The 23,272-nt window shown below is 41.7% G+C and overlaps 1 protein-coding gene across 4 annotated transcripts in view; it reads left to right on the top strand.

The window, feature by feature from the left end:
• The window catches only part of gbf1 (golgi brefeldin A resistant guanine nucleotide exchange factor 1), a 221,188-nt gene that overhangs the window by 175,394 nt on the left and 22,522 nt on the right, over positions 1–23,272 (top strand). For all 4 annotated transcript variants that reach the window (XM_084322245.1, XM_084322244.1, XM_084322243.1 and 1 more), the window contains 3 exons: positions 8,116–8,341; positions 15,947–16,104; positions 22,561–22,810. In XM_084322245.1, coding sequence (XP_084178371.1) covers positions 8,116–8,341; positions 15,947–16,104; positions 22,561–22,810 — 634 coding nt within the window. The remainder of the gene's footprint in view (positions 1–8,115; positions 8,342–15,946; positions 16,105–22,560; positions 22,811–23,272) is intronic.

The raw sequence follows: 23,272 nt of genomic DNA, 5'->3' as shown, positions 1-23,272 counted from the left end.
ATAGTTTGGGCATTTCAATTTGGCTAAGGAGGCTGAGAGGAGACTTGCTTTAGCGCAGCAACGGGCTAACGTTAGCCACTAAGCTAACTCACGTTAGCCGCTAAGCTAACGTTCTAACGTGACTCTGCGACACCAGTTCCATTAGTGAGGAAAGGGGCGTGGGTATATTGACGAGGCTTGAAAACAGAGGTTCAAAGATAACTTCACATTTATTTGGCTATTCATTTCTTTATATCGCTTTATCCATCGGGCTGCTCCCGTCTCCAACTCTGTTGACATCCTGGTGTGACATCATCACCTACGGCATCTTAGGAAGCTCTAACTCTCTCTCTCTCTCTCTCTCTCTCTCTCTATCTCTGTCCCTATGACCAGGTTGTAGTCCGCACAGGCGTTTGCAAATCTTTTGCCATTTTCATTCATGCTGCCGATTCCATGCTTTCCCATAATCCGCTCGTATCCATTGTTGTTGTTCCCAACCTTTGCATTCATGTCGCCCATGAGGAGAAAGATGTATTTTTCTCTCCTGGCCTGGAGTAGCTGTTGTAGCTGGTTGTAGAAGTTGTCCTTTGTTTCCTCATCTGTGGTGTTGGTGGGTGCATAACATTGTATGACATGTAGGTTAATTCTTTTATGGGTGGTTTTAAATCTTGCGGTGATGATTCTGGAGTTGATGGGCTCCCAACTGATGAGGGCCCTCTGCGCTTCTTTGGAGAGCATGAGTGCCACTCCCTCCGTGTGTGGTGCTTTCTCATCCGGGTGTCCGGAGAAGATTATGGATTCACCACTGGTCAGTTTGACTTCTCCTGTCTGGAGCCATCTGGTTTCACACAAGCCGAGGATAGAGAGCTTGTATATTTTGTATGACTAACGTCTTCTCCGCTGTGTACATGGTCCTGATGTTCCAGGTTGCGATGTTGGTAGACCGCCTAGGGCAGGGGTGGCCAACCCGCGGCTCGCGAGCCGCATGCGGCTCTTTGCCCGTCAATGTGCGGCTCTTCCATCTAGAGCTGCCGCGGTTACCGCAATACCGCGGTATCGCTGTTACGTCACGCCACGCCCACCGCAGCGTTTAACTGAATACCGCATCAACGCTGTTTTTTATAATAATACTCTCAACCAAAGCAATGCAACGGGACATTTTTGATTGACAGTCGAATCTGCCAATTACGTCACACCGCTTGCACCCGCTTCTGCTGTTACCACCAATCGGCAAGCGCCTATTCGGTTTTTACTTCCTGGATGTTAGCCATTGATCACAACAAGGCTAATAACATTAGCTCCCCGCCGGAGTGGACTACCAGAGCTCCAGTCCACAGGAGTACTAAACGAGGCATAATGATTTTACTGCAACAAATGTTATAATAAAAGCCCTTCGTTCTATACACTTGTCTGATTGAAAACTGTATTAACAGACCGCAGAATGTGCACAACTCAGCACGCTCTGAGCAAAGGAAGGAACAGAGATATGAATTGAGTAATGCTTGCCTTGCTATGGTCCGGTAAATACGCTGATGTTATTGAACGTGTAACTATATAACGTTAATGCCACAAAACGAATGCCTTTGTTAATCAAGTAGTAACTTTATAATAATAAGAAGAAGAAGAAAGGGTCGGGGGGGGTAACCACCGGGCGCTACCAGCCCACCACCCCTACCCGCGACACCGAGTGAACGGCCACGACCAGAGGGGAGACTTCGAATCCGTGTTTCACTTTCAATAACGAATGCGTGCTTGCCGAATCCCAAACAATATTCATGCTGCAAAGTCATCCTCTAAAGATAGACATTTAGACTAGAGGCAGGCTATATGCTATAAAGAGTAGACTACTAAAAAAATCAAATAAAAATGCATTCCAACTTAATTTTTTTGCGGTTATATTGTGGCGGTATGAAATATTACGCAAATTTGTGCGGTAAGGAAAATATCAATACCGCGGCAGCTCTACTTCCATCCATAAAAAAATAAATATATATACATATATATATACATTTTATTTATATTTTTTTCTTTTTTTTCTTTTTTTTTATGTCACTCATTCCATAAGGACGTAGAATAAACATTTACAATTTTTTTTAAATGGTCCATTTGCATGTTCTTGGTATCTGAATCTAGGGACATATATTATGGATCAGTGTCAGAAATAGTGTGTCTGTTACTAGGCTTGAGTAAATTGTAGCCAAAGGAGAATATCAATTCTATTTAAAAAATGTTTAATGTATCTTTGACTGTGAACACCATGCTAAAATTGACCAGACCTGAAAAATCTAAGTAAATGAATAAAGGGAAGATGATTAAACAGAAGGTTTTGTAGATACAGTACTGAATTCTGCCATCTTTTTTATAATATAAATTTCTCCACCATTTTTCATCGTATTGCAACACCGTTTTTTGCAAGACGTTCACAGAAAGGTAGAGAAACTAAATGCGTTCTGTTTTATGGCAATAACGTTCAGGTTTGTGGGAGATAATCCCAAAAAATAAGAGAAATAAAAAAAGTTTATCCAGAAGTCAGATGATTGACAGGGGCTGGTGTGAGCTGGATAGGGTAGTTTTTCGAAATTCGAAAGCCCTGAGTCTCTTCCTTCAAAAGACTACACTCACTTTTGGCTGTGCCACTTCCTCCTGTCAATATGCGCCGGTTTCCGACTCAATGCCCTTAGATTTTTTTTTTTTGTATTTTCTTTTTTTTATTATTTTTTAAACAAACATGACAACACATGATTAGATATACAAGCATTGTAAAACAGTGTACATCAGTTAACTCACCGTTTGGATAAATGTCTTATACAAGATATACCCCTAATACCTGCTATCTATTCCCCTACACACATAATGCTCTTGCTCGCACCCCCCGCCCTGGACCCCCCAATGGATAATCCATCCATTATCCTTCGCTCCTAACCAGATACTACCATTAAATGCTAGCTTTTATTCTCTCCACCACTTCTAACCACATTGTCAATTTGGATTCATTGAGACCCAGATTTCTTACTGTAGATATTTCTAGATAAATCACATCGAGATATGTAAGAATCCAGACCTTTCGGCAATTTTTTTCCGGTTGAAACCATCGTGATGCTATCAGTTTTTTAGCCACTGTAATACCAGATAAAACCAATCTCTTTTGCTGTATAGGTACTGCATATTCAAAAATCATCATTCAGCAGTAATATAGAGGGGTGTACAGGTATATTCAGAATTAAGAGATTTGATAATTGCTGGGTCACTTCTTCCCAGAATATCTTAACTGGTGGGCAGTCCCAATACATGTCCTTAGATTTCTATAATCTTATATTTCACTAATAACAGTTAAAATAATTGGTAAACAAACGTAATGCTGAAAATATACACTTTTACTGTATATCTCGGGCTTAAGAGGTTAACCCTGTGAGGCCCAAATTAAAAAGACATTAGCAACTTCAGAGACCAGAGGGTGGGACATAATTATAAACACATTTCCTATCAAATAGCATTGTGAGGCTGAACAACAGGACCAATTGACTATACATGTGCTTAACATTTTTTAAATAAACATTCTTATTTTAAATGGCTAAAAGTGATTTTGTAATTTTGCAACCGTGGGTCTCACAGGGTACTTTTAACCCTGTGAGGCCCAAATAAAAGACATTAGCAACTTCAGAGGCCAGAGGGTGAGACCTATAAACACATGAAGGGTACCGTGACTGAAAAAAAAGGTTGAGAAACGCTGGTATATGGTGTGGCTCTTTGTGGTACCACAGTCATTTTTGTGGCTCTTAGTCTCTGACTGGTTGGCCACCCCTGGCCTAGGGGATAGAAGGTTCTGACGCACCCTCTCCATGTGGTTTGCTTCCATCTCCTAGGGTGCAGGGTTTCTTACTTTTCTTCAATGTTTCTGTAATCCAATTATCCACTTCACGGGGGATTGGCCCATGAGTTTTACCATTGCCCTATTGGTCAGCTTCACCTGCTTCCCCCTCCCACGACGAGGACGTTAGGGTTGGATTTTGGGAGGGAACACATAGCAATAATATAAAATATAGATTTAGCTCTACAAACAACCTCACGCACAGTGAAAACTTGTAATGAAAAGCCGGCCTCAAGCTGGCCTCATAGTCTAATCCCAATGGCCCAGAATGTGTTAAGGCTACTTTTACTGCTTTACTGCATTACAGTACTGTTATATTGTTGTTTTTTTATCAATAAAAAAATTATATTACATATTGTTGGTGCTCCTTACATTTTGGTGGGTGCTCCTACATTTTTGCTGGTGCTCCCAACTTTTTGAAGTTGGGAGCACCAGTGCTACCAAGTAAAAATGTTAATTTCGAGCCCTGAAGCGTATAAGGTATTTAACAGGGATGTGATTTCTCCGTTTTAAACCAGATTTCTGTTTTTTTCTGACCTAAAATCATGATACAGAAATATTCATAAAAACATTTAATAATAATAAAAAATAAATATATATTTTTATATTGAGCTTTATGTATGTTTTGATTATTTTTCCACCTAGTCTAAGCGAAATGCGAAAGCAACATTTATCAGACCTGCTATTCTTGCATAACAGATTTTCATTGGCTATCGATAATGTTAGCAGTTTTGTTGAGTGGCGCGAGATGCTGTAAAGACGTCAACACACTAGGAAACACACTAACACTGATTGCTTTTGTAAAACTGCAAGCAGTGCAGCAGTCTGCCACTCAACACTACTCAAGGGAGAGCAAGCATTGTCCAGTTAATGTGAAGCTCTGTAGAAACATCAAACTCTCAAGCATGAGGTACAGATGCCAACCTAGACATAACCAAGAAGCTGAGATGGAGAAATGTCACCACCTTCATTCTCAAAATCGACCTGAGAGCAAAAGAAAAGCAAAAGAGTCCATTAGTCCAACTACAGCCCTTCGCAGTCAGTAGGCAAGACTTCCAGAGGAGGCGGTTACAGGTGTTGCACAATCTGGTTGCAAAGAAGAAAAGATGAGGTCCTACCATTAGTGTTTGAGCCAGGATTACTTGGGAGGGGTCAAGATGACTCCCTAGGGCAGGGGTGGGCAATTATTTTCCCCAGGGGGCCGAATGAGCAACTGAAAATATGTTGGGGGGCCGGGCCAAAATTCCAAACTCAATTATGCATAATATACATTTTATTTCTATATAAAAAGCAGTAAATGGCATTGTTTTGAACCCTGGTAAGAGTGTATGTTATTATTTGGCAATTAAAACTTGAGGTTAGCTTTCAAAAATATAATTTATTCAAATAGAATTTATTTCCAAAATGATAAACAAAATGTGAAACATTAATAACAAAGGGCATTTTGAGTTTCATATACTATTGAAACAAGGATTTTCTTAGCTTTCTAAAGACATCGCATCATCTTATAGCAAAAATAAACAAGACATGTCACTGAACTGTGTAAAGAAAAGTGTACCAGTTTTGTAGCCTTTTTTACTTTACATGCCTATATTAAACATTTAATGTTTTCAGAACTGTGCAAAAAAAAGAAAAAAAATATGTGTCCCATTTAACTTGTTCTATTTCCACATCTTCAGTTCTTTTTTTTTTCATTCAGTGTGAGAAATCTAGTCTCTGTTGAGCTTTAACAAGTCCATAAAAGTCAGGTTGCATGTCTGAGGTGGAGATGCGAAGCACAGCTGCCAGATGTTCATCAGTGAGAGAGGATCTGTACCTGGACTTGGTAAACATCATGACTGAGAATGTCTGTTCACATATGTAGGTGGATCCAAAGAGAACCAACATCTTCTGAGCATGTCTCCTAAGCATATATTGTGCGTGTGAACGTTGACAAGAAAAGAAAAAAGTACAAAAAAAAAAAAAAAAAAAAATTTATTATCATGTAATCTTTCGCGGGCCGGTCAGAATCATCCCGCGGGCCGTATCCGGCCCGCGGGCCGTACAATGCCCAGGTCTGCCCTAGGGGGACACTGAGATATTTGATTCATTTTCTTTGTCCCTTTCCTCTCCCACCTTCCTCTTCCCTGTGTACAGTTCAATCTATACAAATAAAATGTGTTCATCCATTCAAATATGTTTGTGTCGCTTGCTGACGCCAGTACTCTTATCATCCTGAAGGGTGGTGTCGGCCAACCGGCTGGTTGTAAAAAATATATATATATCATTTCGAAGATTTTCAGGTTTTTTTCTTAAGGCGCAATCACATCCCTGATTTAAGTAATAACAGTTAAAATCATTGGTAAACAAACATAGTGCTGAAAATATACACTTTGACTGCTGTTTTGATTGGGTTAGGGTCTTTACTCTTGGCTACATTTAAAAAAGAAACGCAACATTAATTAATACGGACTGCATTGATCTATTTATGACATGATATTCATTTCAGCCCAGTACCGGGCTCATCAGGCTTAAGGAGTTAATGAAGCAGTGTTCTTTTCTTTTCTTCTTTTTTTTAAGATTTATCTATTTTTTTATGGTATTTCTGCTTTATTGTGTACAGTCGGAGAGGAAATCAGGTGAAGAGATGGGAGAGGACATGCAATTCCTCAATTCCAACTCAGGACGTTCCCATCGTGCAGTATGCGTCTTAACTCATTCACTGCCAACGACGAGTATACTCGTTATTGGGTGCCAATCGTTGAACGCCAACAACGAGTATACTCGTTATTTGATCGTTATTTCTTTTATTCGATATTTCTATTCATTACAGGCACACGAGACTCGGGGTTAACATGGGGAATCAGCCTGAGAATGTAAAAGTGCAATACCGGCCGCATCACGCACTGCAGTATCGAGCACCCTTTATACCCTTGTATCTTTCTCTGTGGGCCAAACATCTCGGGTTTCATGTTTCCTTGTCGGGCGAGGGCAGCCGTTCTGCCGGTTCCATCGAAGCGTGTCAAATAACCCTGATCCATATGTTGTGGTGGATTATGCCGTGGGCCAAATGGACATTGGATATACCAGATGGCGATCAAACAATTGGAATATTATTTTTGGAATACTCCCGATCACAGGTAAGAATGATCTGACGTCAATTTTAGCTTGATCCTGCAATGCTTTTACACAGATCGGGCTGATAAGTGTTTTTAGTGTTCAATGCGAATGCCGTTACTGACAATCAAATAATAAGAAAACGACCCCCCCCCTTTCATGCATTCATGATGGAACATAATACCTATGATATAGATTTGATTTCGGGATAATAGTGTATACAGGCAAGAAATGGCAACGTCTATAGTGGAATCGACGTATAGGGCTTTAACTCAGCATTTCATGAATTACCCTAGACCGCTCTAAAACCATACTTATATTCACCACGGTATAACACGGGAACGTATGAATGGAAAAATTTATTCTTTTTCACATATTTTATAAAAATCCGTTAGTCTTCTAGAGACACTAACCGTGTGCCAAGAAAAAAGCTCTCCATTTCCTCATCCACGCCAATTCACTCAGACATTTTTTCATTTGTGGTTTTTGCTCGTCACCTTTATCTTTGGAAAGCTACACTCATTGGCTACACCCCTGACCAATAATTTTCATAATCGGCGAATGATTAACAGTTCTAGAGCGGCGGGAGTCCGGGGTGGTAATCTGACGCTTGCACGTAAAAAGTTGCACGCCTGACATATCGTCAAGCTGAACTGGGTAAAATAATTACCTCTACAAATGCTTGAATATGGTATATAATCACAAAAATGTAATATGATCAAATGAATCGCCCTTTGAAACTAATGAAATAAACATTGCGCTCAGAGGATGCTTCTTTGTATGGTACAGGTGGTGGGAGGGTAGGTGCACCACAGCCAAATGGATCATTTCTAGTTTCAAACAGAATCATTGAAGACCTTATGTAACACAGTAACGACCTTGTTAGATCAGTAACTGATTACTATGAATTTGGAACATGTTACATTACCTCATTACAGTAACACATTACAACACTTATCTTATCATAATATTGTATCTTATGTTATTATCTGTTATTCTTATATCGTATCATATCTATATTATTATCTTATCTATTCTTACCGTATCTTATCGTATCTATTCTTATCTTATTGTATCTTGTCTTGTCTTGTCTTATCGTATCTTATCATTTTGTATCTTATCTATTCTTCTTATCTTATCTATTATCTTATCTATTCGTATCTTATCTGCAGGTGCTCCTGTCTTTGCGTCTGCTGCTGATGATGAAGCATCATGTCATGTCCAGGGTGAGCAGGGAGGTGGCCTACGGCCTCCATGAGCTGCTGAAGACCAACGCGGCCAACATCCACTCTACCGACGACTGGTACACCCTCTTCTCCCTGCTGGAGTGCATCGGAGCAGGGGTCAAACCACCCGCCTCCTTCCAGCTGGCCTCCCCCACCACAGATAACGACACAGGTTAGAATGCTCTCACAAACACTCAACTTGAATACAACGGATAGTCCTCTTAACCCTTTCACTACCACACTACAAAGGGTTAACCCTTTCACTACCACACTACAGACGGTGAAAGGTTAACTGTATGTAGTGTGGTAGTTAAAGATCAAGTTCAAGTTTTGTTTTATTTGTCACATAAGGTACATGTACATTACAGTGAATGTACATGTACCTTTATATGTGAACAGTCTGTAGTGGTAGTGAATGGTTAACCAGGGCTGTACGCTAAGCTTTTTCACTAGGGGCACAGTTGCCCCTAAATGAGAAGTTTAGGGGCACAGAATCTTTTTTAGGGGCACATTTTTAAATAACAATTTTACCATTATAGTGCAAAAAAATATGTTCCTCCTGCCTCATTACTGTGGTCCTTTTATTTAACATTTAAGTGCTTTTGTTTTCAGGTTTGTATCTTTTATAATGAACCAACTGAGTGTGTAAATCACTAATAGAACTAAAACAACAAATTGTGTGCGCACGCTTGTAGTGCTCCTTGAATGAGATCATCACAACACACACACCATTGCATTAATCAGGAGGACAAGAAACTCTGCATACCTTTGTTTCACAATGAAAAGTGCTTTATAAATAAAATGTATTATTATTATTGTAAATAACCCCATGAAAGGTTTATTATTTTTATGGGTAATTAACCGCTTCATATTTATGATCAATGTGTTGGGCCGTTTATAGAGATCTATGCCAATTAATGTTTATGGACTTTTTTTTATAAGAATTGAGAGGCCTACTACGGTATTTGTATAGGTGACCTTTATTTTGAAAACAGTGTTGCGACGCAACCTTGTTTAAGTTTGCGCTTTTGACAGTGAAATGTTCAGTTCAACTTAGCTTGAAGGAAAGACTCTAATCAAAAAGGTTTAATTGACTCGTATGAGGCTCTTACGGTAGGACTTTGATTGTTTATAGAAGAGGAATGTAATACTATGCAAAACGAGAAATAAACAGTGATTTTACCAGCAGTAAGTTGCAAGCCACTTTCATACGGGGAACCGTGACAATTATTAGTATTATCTTATTTGCATATTGTCTCATTATTAGATAGATAGATAGGTTGATACTTTATTGATCCCCGGAGGGAAATTTAAGTAGACAGTATTTAAGTATTGAAAAACGTCCTAATAGTGGGCTACTCACCTAATGCATGGCTGAACGTTAGAAAAATGTGTCCCCGTCAATCATCACTGCCAGATCCGACTTAATTTAATCGGCTATGGTCTCTCCACATCGAACGTGGTTGTCATAAGATGGACTGATATCCGCTCCGTTCTTCTTGCAGAGCAAAATTAGTGGCTTAAACTTATTGAAAGGAAGTTCTTCTTTGGCGATGCAAGGCCACATTCAGTTTCGATTCGATTGTTCGCTAGGAATGATGGGATTTGGTGTTGGATGTATGGACTCTACGCAGGCGGGGACATGGTATTTAATCGCACGATAGACTACAACTACCAAGTAGAATAGCGTGGCCCAGATTCACTTCACAGTACACGCAAATATTTTTTTCACACACAGGCTATCGCACAGGGGCTACGCAGTCAATTCATTCATCGCAGACAGATTTTTTCCAAATTATGTCGCACTGTACAGCCCTGGTTGTAGGCTAATGTTTTACAATTTTTTTTTATCCAATTTGTATGGATTAATTTAGGGGTGAAATGCGAATGAAGGGTTGAAATCACTACTCGCAAGGTTGCCCCCAAATATTATTTACCACTTGCACGGGCCAAATTAAGGGGCAATTTGCGATAACCTTGTCGCACTGTACAGCCCTGTTAACCTCCTGTAGTGTGGTAGTGAAAGGGTTAAAGATCAAGTTCACGTTTTGTTTTATTTGTCACATATAAGGTACATGTACATTATACTGAAATGCTTGGTTCTGTTTGAACCCCCCTGAGATTGTGCTTCATACAGTAAAAAAGTTAAAAGAATAAAGTAAGGATGCCCCGATCGATCGGCCAGCGATCGGTATCGGCCGATATTCAGTATAAATATGAGATTGGGGAATTCCGATAATGCTTTCTAGTCGCTGATTGCGAAAACCGATCGATGACGCGCAAAACATGAGCCAATTCTCAGCGGAGTTGGTGTCATTGTCGCCTAAAACATGTTGGCAGTGTGGAACTATTACAAAGTGTCTGAGACAGATGCAACAAATGCCATCTGCAATGTATGCCAGGATAAAATACCTTGTGGGGGAAGCAATGTAAAAAGTTTCAACACAACAAATTTAATAAGACACTTGAAGTCCCATCACCTAGAGGAGCATGGAGAGTTTGTTAAGCTTACCGCGGAGAGTACAAAGAGAAAGAACCAAAACGGCTTCTAACGCAAACCACTTTAGAGAGCACCCGTGCGTATAACCGTGAAGGCTAAGGCGATCACAAGAAAAGTCATGAAATTAGGCTGGATGACCAGCCATTAACACATTCCCTGCCACGGATATATCCATCAATGTAGGCTCGCTGCCACCACTCTAAGCCTATGGAGATGTTCACCTTCTTTGCAGGGCTATAGATGTTCACCTTCTTTGCAGGGCTATAACTTTTTAAATTTTATTGCTAAATTGACATTACTATGGCCCATTCAACATCGATTATCTATCGTTCAGGATGTAGGAACGTTATACTTTTTCATTCATAGATTCTTCCAAAAATACCTTCTAGAATATAAGTATGTTTTTATCGTTTTCTGCAGTAATTCATAGAACGTGAGTTATAGGCATAAACGTATATATAGATTATCAACTGCCGTTTATTCCCGATACACGCTATATTAAAAAATTCAACTGTATATGATCCTATACGTTATGATTCATCATGCGCGGATGAAAGGGGGGGGGAGTCGTTTATAATTCCGTGATCGTCAGTAAATGCTTTATGTAGTATGGGTTGATTTATTGATCAGATGGTTTGTAAATAAAGAAATGTACAATCGGCTTGAAAATAACGTTACTGTCCTCTTACCGTTCGCCGATGAGACTGGAGGAAAAAGATCCCACTTATTTGACGTCGATCTACTAGATCCATTTCCGGTTTGTATGGTGCAATAAACGCCCAAATCATATCGATTATTGAGTTATGGCAGCGATCCATATGCACGCCAGTGTTTGTCTGTAGTCCCGCAACGATATGTGACTGCCTGACTGATTTCCCAGATGCACCGATGGCCACTTCCGGTTGTAACTCGCCCGATCATCCACCAGGCGGCGGTATTGAGGCGTTGCACTATTGTGCAGGGTCCCACTGTATCACCAGAGGCTGGGTGGTGGAATTATGAATGCCATGGCGAAAAAATTAAATATGATCTCAATAACGCTGTACATCGTGGTCTGGCAGAATTCGCATGGCCGGCAAACACGCTGTACAACGGGATTGGCGGGGAATGTGTTAAGTGTAGTCGAGACGAGTACTCTCTCAGCCCCGCTACACTCTGCCCACCGGTCGCTAAAAGAGACAACGAGCATGCAGTGAAGACCCGCCCTACTCTGTCTCTGAATTGCAGACTGTGGGTGGGGGAATGTAATTGGACCAGAGTAGACAGACTCTGTAGTAGTGGATACTATAGTGGAGAATTTCGACTTGTTGTGTTGGCGCTGTCTCGCACATAATACAGATAATACATATGAAAAGTATAATTTGCTCAGAGTCCAGGCAGAGACGGTTGTGGTTTGGTCCGGATCTGGAACGGAGTCTGGACTTTGAGAATGCCTGTGTTAGACCTACAGTATAATACTGCCAGCTGCTATAACAAAACCAAAAACGATCGGTATCGCCAGTGTATCGGCCGATATGGCTCATAGACGATCAGTGATCGGTATCGGTGGCAAAAAACGTGATCGGTGCATCCCTAGAATAACGGCCAAACACTATACAATATACAAACTAAAGTACAAAATGAAGTGCACAAATCTAAATTGAGGTAGGGATGTAGTGCAAATCTTAGTAATAAATAGTTAAAAAGATGGTGTAGTGTTTAAAGCGTCTAAAGTTAATTTTAAGTTGAGAGTTTAAAGTAAGTGTGTGGATGTGTGTGCAATGAATGTACAGATAGAATCTGTAATGTCGTCAAACAGCGCCCGGCCGTATCCTCGCAACAAAGAGAGCTGCTATTGGTCCATCCGCTGTCAACAAAATCCACAGACTAACGTTACATCAGAACAGGACGGAAATGGACAGAAAACACCTTCTAAAGTTCGCAAAAAGGTTTCTAAACAATGTTGTATGCATCTCACGTCCGTTCAGAAAGAACGTGTACAAGATTTTACACAGTCACGTGGGATAGATATAGAAACTGCGTCGAACGGTGGCTTAACCTACCAGTCCAGAATAATACCATTGTGGAATGTGGAGACATGCAAACATTGTTTAGAGATCGATTTGTGTTATAAATGTCATGATATCTGTATGTCGTGTATGTCATAAATGTCATTATCTGTATGTCATAAATGTCATGATGAATTGAAAATGGGGCACCCTGTTGTAAACAAGACGAAAGTATTCACATAAGGTGCAGTATGCATACGGTAGTGTTATTGTCCTTTTTGGGTTCCTAGTAGTTGTAGTTGGATGTCTGGCACATACATACACGACTAACACACGTTTAAAGTTTCAAGTTTGTTAATTATTTATCACAATAAAATACAGGTATGATTTACGATGAAATGCTTGTTTCTGTATGAGCCCCTGAGAGTGTGCTTCATACAGTTAAAAAAAAGTAAGTAAGTAAAGAGGAATATTCAATATATACAATACAGAGTAAAATGAGTAAACAGTGAGGTGTGTGGAGAGATCAGTGTCAAACTGATCTCAACAAATACAAACAAATCACACTACTACTGTATAATCCTAATCCCCTCGCCCTATACATCCAAACCCAGTCCACACCCTCATCCACCATTTCCAAGGCAACACTGATGTTAATCATCCTCACCACTATCATCTGAGTCATCATCCCATGTAGCCCTATCTTCGGTTTCCTTAGAAACATTTGCACAGTTTTGGCATTGACAAAGATCTGTACATGGCAGTTTTGCAGACACACATGAACATCTTCCTGTCTCAAATTGTCTTTGTTTGCAACCTTAGTGGACTACCTGCAACACACTATCAGAGGCCGGATTTGTAGTCATACGTCATAGTCACTGTTAGCTCCCCGTCCTCGACATGCCACCCATTGCCAACACACATTATAGCTTTCAATGAATGTCTCATTATAGCTGCTTGGTAATTTGCCCTTTTGCAGTGTTGGTACAATGCGGCACTTGTCGGGGGCATAGAGAGTTCTGGCAAAGCCGATGATGCCATGCAGAATGCTTTATATCTGGCATCATTCACATTCTTAGCTGATGGCTGGCCATACAGGTGGCACACATATTTGCTAAGACCATCAAAGGTAGACTGGTCTAGGGTAATTCACCTTTCCCCCTCCTCCCACACTGTGCAACATCCTGATGTGCAATATCCACAGTGCAATACCCACCCACTACCATCTGACACTGATTGTTATTTGTGTATTGCTATTCTGTATATTGTTGTTATTTTGTATAGGACTAACATTGTCTTATTGTATAGCATTTAATGTTTCTGTATAGGATTTTATGTTTCTCTTTTATTACTTGTGATTTTATTACTGCACCTTAGGTTTGAGTCCCAAATCTCATTGTATGCAAATATGACAATAAAGTACAATCTAATCTAATCAGGGTCCCCCGTTTTCAATTCATCATGACATACACGACATACACGACATACAGATATACAAATATATATCATGACATGTATGACACAAATCGATCTAAACAATGTTTGTATGTCTCCACAATGGTATGATTCTGGACTGGTAGGTTAAGCCACCGTTCGACGCAGTTTCTATATCTATCCCACCGTGTCTGTGTAAAATTTTGTACACGTTCATTCTGAACGGACGTGAGATGCATATAACATTGTTTAGAAACCTTTTTGCGAACTTTAGAAGGTGTTTTCTGTCCATTTTCGTCCTGTTCTGATGTAACGTTAGTCTGTGGATTTTGTTGACAGCAGATCGACCAATAGCAGCTCTCTTTGTTGCGAGGATACAGCCGTATCCTCGCAACAAAGAGCTGCTATTGGTCGAGCGCAAGATATGTGACCGAACTCGCACCAATTGCGTCAAATAAAACTGCAGTGACCAAATATCCGTTTGCGAGGAAAGATCTAGTCCCGACTTTAAAATTATGATTGCGCAAAATGGGCTATTTTGTCAATGGAGAACTTTTTGTTCCTAAATCTACACCAATCTATCTTTCACCCAGAGTGAAAATTGTGTAATTCGGGGAGATGGGAACGAGAATCGTTTTCTAGCCACTTCTCAGCCTTCACCATACGGCCTATTGTTTAAAAAACTTTGTCTGTGGTTTGGATTTCAGTGGGTATGGGAGAGGGGTTGCTACTGCTGGCCACACCTCAGGCTCTACCAAGAGAGGTCTGGAGACATTCACAGTATAAAGTTACTAAACTTACAACAACATGTTAGACCAAAACCAAAAAAAGTAAACAGTGCAACACCAAGTGGTGCTCTTTTCAAGCGGGCCTAGAGGTCGCTGTTTGACTGCATTACAGATTATACCTTTGGGGACTTATTATGGAAAATCGGATCCACCAAAAACACTGTTCAATACAAGGGATGAAAGAGGAGTTGAAAAATAAATGATTAAAATTAGATTTAGACTAGATTTTCTTTACAAAACAAACATGTTCCACAGATTAAAGGAAGTCGTATAAAATTGTTGAAAATATACATACCGGTATCATCGGTATGTCCCCTTTTAAAGACCTAACTACTTATTTTAGTATATGCCACTATCACTGAAGATATAGTATAGTCATAGATCTGTCTCGTATACAATCTGTATTGTTAATGGATTATGGATTGTGACTGCATCATTTACACTAGTGCAGAACATTAATTTGAAATGATTATTTCATCAGAGCTATATGGGTTTTAATTGAAACGTTGATAAAGATACAGTGGTAGACATGCTCAACGACTGTAAAGCACAATCAAAGCGATATCTCATTTTCACTATTCACTACAAAAAGGGCTGTTCACGACAAAAAGAAACGTTCTTAATCTACTATCGATTTGTTGATATAATCTACAAATCTGTACAATTTGAGTTTCTCATGTGCAATAATGCAAACCTGCCTCTTTTAATGTCGTACTTAACCAGAGAAGGGCATATCATTTTTCAGGAAATAGATTGGTATGGAAAAAAACATATAAATTGACTAATTGATGGTAAGGTACTAGTGTATGTAGCATCGGCATTGTCAATACCCCAAGCTCACATCAAAGGGGCACAGGTCTGTTGAAGTCGGCAAAGCTGTTTTGAGGCCGTTATGGGCCATGTAATACATTTGTAGTGTGTAATTCCATAGTATAAGTAGTTATAGGCATGTTAAGGCTTTCTTTTGGCAATGGGAGTGGGTTTCTTGATTGAGTGCTTATCCTTATCATTAGGGCACAGCTATCTTGTGTTTTATTATAATTCCCCCACCCGTCATCTGTCTCTAGGCGCCCAGTCGGACAGTGAGTTGTCTTCCCATCACCCCAGTGGGGTGAGCCTGGACCGAGGCTACACCTCTGACTCAGAGGTCTATACTGAGCATGGCAAGGCCAGGATACTTCGCTCCACTCCTGACGTAGATGTAGCAAGCAGTGGATGGCTGGTGGTCAGTACACGCACAACACAAGCACACGCGCACACAACACACGCACAACACACGCATGCACACATCAGGGGATGAGATCAATTCACTTTTATTTCACTGAATTCAGGAGGTGGATTTCCTTTCAAATAATTTTTTTAGGTGGTGGCTGGGTGGCGCAGCAGAGATTGTGCTCGTCACCAATGCAAGAGACTCCGGTCTCGAATCCGGGTGTCAGCATTGCCTCCGGCTTGGGCCGGCTGTCATACTGGCTCAATTGTCAGAGTCAGCGGGTGGAAGTCGATGGGTGGTAATCTGGACGTTGTGGACAGCGACTCCTACAGGTCGGTTGGGGGACCCTGCAGTGCACAGCAGAGACAGGAAATAGCGGGGGTAGTGTGAGCCTCCCACACGTTACACCTCGCCAATGAGAGTCCACGCTGGCAGGTGAAAATATGTGACAGGCTGCCTCCTCGTGTACCGGAGGGGACGCGTGATGCAAGGCTTCTATCCTCCCTACAACCGACCAGTAGGGGGCATATGCGAGCAACGTTCAAGACAGGGGAGGGGAGAATTGGAAACATGAAATTGGGATGGGAGAAAAATAGAAAATAAGGAGAAAAAGTGGATAACATTTTTTTTTCTTTTCCAAGGGTCAATGGCCTCTGGCTCAACAACCGTATTACAACATTAACTTTTTTGAAAACAATAAAACAGTCCCTCTTCTGTACCGAAATTGTTTCCTTCACTTCCTTCTTGTATGTGAAGAGTGAGAATGTTCATGCCCTTACTCGTGCAGATACAAATGGTGATTGTCCTGCTGCAGTTGAGCAGACTATCCCTTCATACAATGGGTTTCACGCTGGCTTGAATATGGAGCAGAGGAAGAGCAAGGCTTATTTTCATACATCTTACAATCAACCGCCCAACAAGTCAGTTGTGAATGACATCATGGAGAAGCTGTCTACCATCATCGCCACTAAGCACATGCCCTTCGCCTTCTTAGTGTGAGATCATCCTGTGTACGTCCTCATCACTCTGCTCAAGGCCGAGAACCCAAACAAGTACCATGACATTGTACCCTTTCTTGGTCCCTTCCATACACAGTGTGTGATGATGAGCGCTATCTACAAGCGCTACAAGGGGAGTGAGCTAGGAGATGTACTCGTGGCAGGAGGAGTTATTGCCAGGGCTCACAATGCCCTGGCCAAAAAAATAAAAGCCAAGAGGAAGCACATAGAATCTGGTTCGAAAAGGATGAGAGAAGATGAGCAGCGCGTGCAGGACCTGGTCGCATGCATGCATGAGTCTGATTCCTTCCCATTTGATCCAGCCTCACCCACCCTCCGCACCCTACAGTCAGCCATGCCTGCCTCCGATGAACTCATCACGGACTTCAACTCAGCCCATGCTGTGGGAGAGGAGAAGTTGACCAGCTTCTTCGAGACCGGGTGTTCAGTAAGAAAACCTGCCTCCATGCACCTGTCCCTCTGAGCAAACGCTTGACATTTGCCAAGCGGCCCTGCATGGAGAAGCGCGGGGAGGAACTCAAAGCAAGAGCTGCTGAGATGGAGCGGAGTGCTCTCAAGGCAATGATCGACCTGATTGAGGTCAGTCAACTTGTGAATCTCTCCGAGTTGCTGGAACATCGTGTAGTTGAGGAATGTGTGGCCTTATTCAACTCCAACGGCACATATAGGAAGACACAGAAGAGCAAGCTCATTCAGAAGCTCTCTCTCCAATCTGTAGATCTGCAAGAACCCTACACCGCTCTTGTCGACATGGGCATGATCTGGAGGATGGCAACCCCATCAGCAGAAGATCGGCAGACACAAGATGGCACCCCATACAAGTGGTTGGACTATGTCCACAAGGTATCATCCTTGCCCACCATGGTGATGCTGACCGTATTTTCTGTGTAAATGACCCGTACGACGCAGCATACTCAACTAAAGATGATGAGCGAGATCTGCGGGTACAAGGTAAGGTAATGTCCCCAACACCTACACGAAGCTGGGCGACCCCTTCCCCTCTGCCAGAGAGTTCAAAACACTGCTGTGTAGCGTCAGCAACAAGGAGCGGCTACAAAAAGTAATATGCAGCCATCTGACTGACCTTGTTGCACAGGATGTAGAGATTGTCTACTGTTGGCTCCCACTGCACCAACTTGTCAACCCAGCAACCAATGCAGAACTACAGCTTTGACCAGTCTGAGGCTGACACCATCCTCTTCTCAGCTTACACAGTTCTACGTGAGTCAGGCTACAGTGGCCCTGTTGTCATTGATGCAGCCGACACCGATGCCTATGTCACGGCAGCGGCTATCTCTCAACAGCCGCCCGGTATGCTCTGTATCAAGAGAAAGCAGGACACAGTCTTCTGTCGTGGCCTGGTTACTGAGGAGATGGCAGATTGTATTGTGCAGCTACACTGTATTACAGGCTGTGATGCCAACTCAGGCTTCTATGGCAAGGGTAAGTCGTCAGTGTATGACAAGGTGGCAAAGAGCCCTATGGCAAGATGGCTACTCTCGCGGTGTGGAGATAGCCTTGACCTTGAGGAGGAGGTGCTAGAGGAGCTGTTCGAGTTCACACGACATGTTATTTATGGCGACAAGAAGAGTAGCACCATGGCTGAGGCCCGTGCCACAAAGTGGAAGAGAATGAAGAACAAATCATTCATCCATCTCCCTCCAGATTCAGATAGCCTACGCCAACACTGCCTCTGTGCCAACTACTTGGCATATCTAGTAGTGCGCCACCCCTCCCTGAAGCGACACCCTTCGCCACTCGGACATGGCTGGGAGCTGGTGGGTGGTCGCTGTCGCCCTGTCTGCCACACACAACCTGCTCTCCCAACACATCTACCTGCACCAGGGCCAGCTAAAGAAAGTGAGGAAGAGGAGAGTGAGGAGGATGATGATGAGAAGGGAGATGATGATGTATGGAGGAGGAGGGGTGATTCATTGGAATCTGATGATTCAGAATCTAGTGAGGCAGAATGCTCTGATTCGGACTGATCATGACATGTTTAAAGTGGTTTCATTGTTAACACTTTGAGCGCCACACCGTGTTTTCCTTTTTACCCCCTTGAATGCCACGGTCCACTCCCAATGTTAAAGTTAACACTTTGATTGCCAAAAACGCCTTAACACGTCATTCCCCGCCATGCTCATTATGCCAAAGACGCCGTACCACGTCATTGATATCAATATTTCAAAAATCTGTGATCGCAATCATATTTCTCCCCCGGAGACTTGAGATTTACTGTTGATCCCCTCTCAACTCTCCAACGGTTCAAGAGCGCCATCTGGTGGCCGATCGGCGGATCGCTCTAACCGGAAACGGAAGCTGGTGCTCATTCCAATTCGGTCCGATCACTCGCTAATAGTCCCGGGACTCGAGCTAGACACAATGGATAGCAATCCGTTACCAATAACTCGATAAACAACATGATTTGGACGTATATACTATTATACAACCTGGAGATGGATCGCATATTTCAACATCCCATAATAGGAATATTTCTGCTCCACGCTCATCGCCCAACGCTACAAGGAAGCTAGAGTGAGATTCAGCGTTTTTTTTTAACGTGTTCGATACAAACTGCTCTAATGATCATATCACCCACACTAGATGAATCATCTAACCTTGGCCACAGAATTATAAACGACCCCCCCCCCCCATCCGGTCAACATCAGATGATAAGTAGTAACTTCTAGAAGCACGTCCATTTGAAATTTTCTATCTCGCGCAGATCACTATCAAACTGTATTTGATCATCAATATAATGCATTTAGGGCTATACATCACGTTCTGGAGAATGCTGCAGAAAACGATAAAAACATACTTATACTTTAGACCGTATTTTAGTATGAATATGTGAATGAAAAAGTATAACGTTGCTACACCCTGAACAATAGATACTTGACGTTGAATGGGCCATAGTAATGTCAATTTAGCAATACAATTTAAAAAGTTATAGCCCTGCAAAGAAGGGGAACTTCTCCATAGACAAATAGAGCTGGCAGAGGATGGTATAATGATGTACATAAGCCTGGCAACCAAAGTGTTAATATCGCCTAATCTATGTTTTAAATTATGGCTATGTGTCTAATCTGCCCGTCGCTTATCAAAGAATCATTTTCCAGTCAGTGTTGTCAAGGCAGATTGGTTTTTTATCGCTTCATTTCCGTTTGAGAGCATTTTGAAAAGCACCCGTTTTCAGGTGAAAAACAATATATTCTATGATAATCGCCTTTTACTGGAATATTCCAGAAACGGCCTATTTATGAATCGTTTTCAAATAAACGCTAGATGATCAATAGTATACGTGCACGCACGCACATTCGAGCCGCGCGCTGATAATATCTGCTTTCATTTCCTCATGGATTTTACAGTGAAACAGCTAGAGCACATATCACAAAAAAGCTTATCTCCTCGAAAACGAGTCTGATTATCCTAACACTGATAACATAGATTCCTTACCTGACATCAGATGGTATCCAAGCGGTATATTCCAATTCCTGATCACCATTCGAAAAAATCGATAAGTATATTGATCGCCTACCCTAGTATACCCGAGCGCCGCCGGCGATCAGATGTGGAAAAAAGCGCCCCCTATCGTCTCCCAGATGACATAAGGGATTTTGGAATGGACTCAATGAAAATGGATGGGGAAAAAAAATTTGTACTCCACATTTTCCAGTCCACTGATGCAGCCGGGGGTTATCACAGTTCATTCTGGAGCCTCTGAGACCCGCGGAATCATGTACTGCACTGTACACACGTTGGATCCATACACTTATCGATTTTTTCGAATGGTGATCAGGAATTGGAATATACCAGTTGGATACCATCTGATGTCAGGTAAGGAATCTATGTTATCAGTGTTAGGATAATCAGACTAATTTTGATGAAGATATAGGCTGTTTTGTGAAATGGGCTCTTTCGGTTTCACTGTAAAAGTCCAAGAGGAAATTAACACGGCGATTATCCGTGCGCGGCTCGAATGTGCTTGCGTGCACGTATACTATTGATCATCTAGCGTTTATTTGAAAACGATTCATAAATAGGCCGACAAATATCAACGTTCTGGAATATTCCAGTAAAAGACTATTATCATAGAATGGTCTAGAATGAACTGTTTTTACCTCAAAACGGGTGCTTTTCAAAATGCTCTCAAACGGAAATGAAGCATTAAAAAACCAATCTGCCTTGACAGCACTGACTGGAAAAGGATTATTTGATAAGCGACGGGCAGATTAGACACATAGCCATAATTTAAAACATAGATTAGGCGATATTAAGCGTAACATTGGCGCCGATGGTGGCATTGAAGCGCTACCTCTGGCGCCACCTCGTGGCACTCAAAGTGTTAAGAGAGCGTATTTTGAAGTATAATTAGTTATCTTGTCATACTGTACATTCATAAATTATTTAGCTGAGATCCTTATGAAGGTAGTTTGTTTAAAGTACAGCAGTACCATGGTAAAATTGGTTTTGACATTAAAAGTTACATTTTCGCTCTACTAGATGGTGGCCATCTTGGATTTCTGGGTCAAATTGATGTCATAGAGTCAAACTGATGTCAGAATTGGAATCGTCATGGTTGACTTAGACAAAAAAGTGTATTCATACATGATTCTAGGTGCTCTGGATCAAAAGTACATTTTTCAAGATGGCGTCAGCAGGTATTTTGGATTTGGTCATCTGACAAAAAATTCCGGGATTTTGGGGAGGGACACGGGGGCTAAATATTTTATAAAAGGTCCATAGAAGTCAAATCAGTCATCAAAACATCTTAGCCAGAGAATGGTCACGGAATTTTGGTTCTTGACCCAACTAAAATGTTGGTTGAAATAGTGTCATACCTGAAGGTATCTAAAGAAATCGTTTTGTTCCAGTCCGTGTATTCTCTGTAGAGATTCAAAGCTCTGGAACATCCCTTTGTGGACTAATGATAAATAATTTGTAAGGCCCTTTCCTATCCACCCTTTAAATCTCTGTCCGTTTTGTTGGGAGGGAAGTCAGAATCGTATGCGCACCATCTCAACATTCTGAGGGATACCCTCACTCCGCACAGCTTTATCATGTCCTGCCAAATTCTCAGTGCTACATTAATCCAGGGGTTGTTTTTCTTTATCATGTTGTCTATTAGTTCACTATCTGCCACTATTTCTGCTAGTTGAACCCCATCTGTCATTTCACATTAAATTTCCTTCCATCTTGCTGAGTACGATGGAGCACACCAGCATACTATTGACCTCTATTGGGCTGCGTAATAATAATCCCGTAAGCAGGGTAGGCTTATTCCCCCCTTTTCTTTTCTTATCTGTAGCGTTTTATAACCGATTCTGTTTTTTTCCCTTGCCATAGATATCTCCATCGGATCAGATTTGCATGGCTGAATCGGTCACATGTATGACTCTTATATCACCACGTGTGTGACTTCTACTAAAGCACCTGCTGTCCCCTGCAGGTTGGTAAGGATGACCTGGAGGCCAGGACAGCCACAGCAGGAGGCAGCAAGACTCCTCTGAACAACCCGCTGGTCAACCAGTACAGTCTGACACTGGGCCAGGACCTGGGCCAGCATGACACCAAGTCTCTCATCAAGTGTGTGGAGACATTGTCTTTCATCGTCCGCGACGCTGCCCACGTCACCCCAGACAACTTTGAGCTGTGTGTCAAAGCTATCCGCGTGTTTGTGGAGGCCAGCCTCAACGGAGGTGAGACTTTCTTTCTATGTTGGCCTTTTGCTGAAGTGGTGGGACTGACTGATTGATTTAATTTATTCAACAAATTAAAATGCAATATATGCACAGGCATTAAATCATCAGGATAGCACAATAAAGTAAATTGTCATTGTGGTCCCAAGATCCGGCATGATTAACAAAACAATATGATTGGCAGCACAAATCAAACACTACATGCAATTGTTAACAAATGTTTACTATTTACTAATATTTCTTTCTTTAAGCCAGTGGTACTCACTCACTCACTCACTCACTCACTCACTCACTCACTCACTCACTCACTCACTCACTCACTCACTCACTCACTCACTCACTCACTCACTCACTCTTACACATCCTTCTTGTTCAGTGTGATCTACCAGGTGGGACATGGTACTGTTGCTCTGGCATGGCTGCTCCGGGCTCTTGGATACTTGCTGTCAACATGGCTTTAGA

The sequence above is a fragment of the Notolepis coatsorum genome (genome assembly GCF_963971535.1).
Source record: "Notolepis coatsorum genome assembly, chromosome: 9".
Classification (NCBI taxonomy): Eukaryota; Metazoa; Chordata; class Actinopteri; order Aulopiformes; family Paralepididae; genus Notolepis; species Notolepis coatsorum.
The sequence above is the reverse complement of the archived record's forward strand: the minus strand, read 5'-3'. Positions and strand labels throughout refer to the sequence as shown.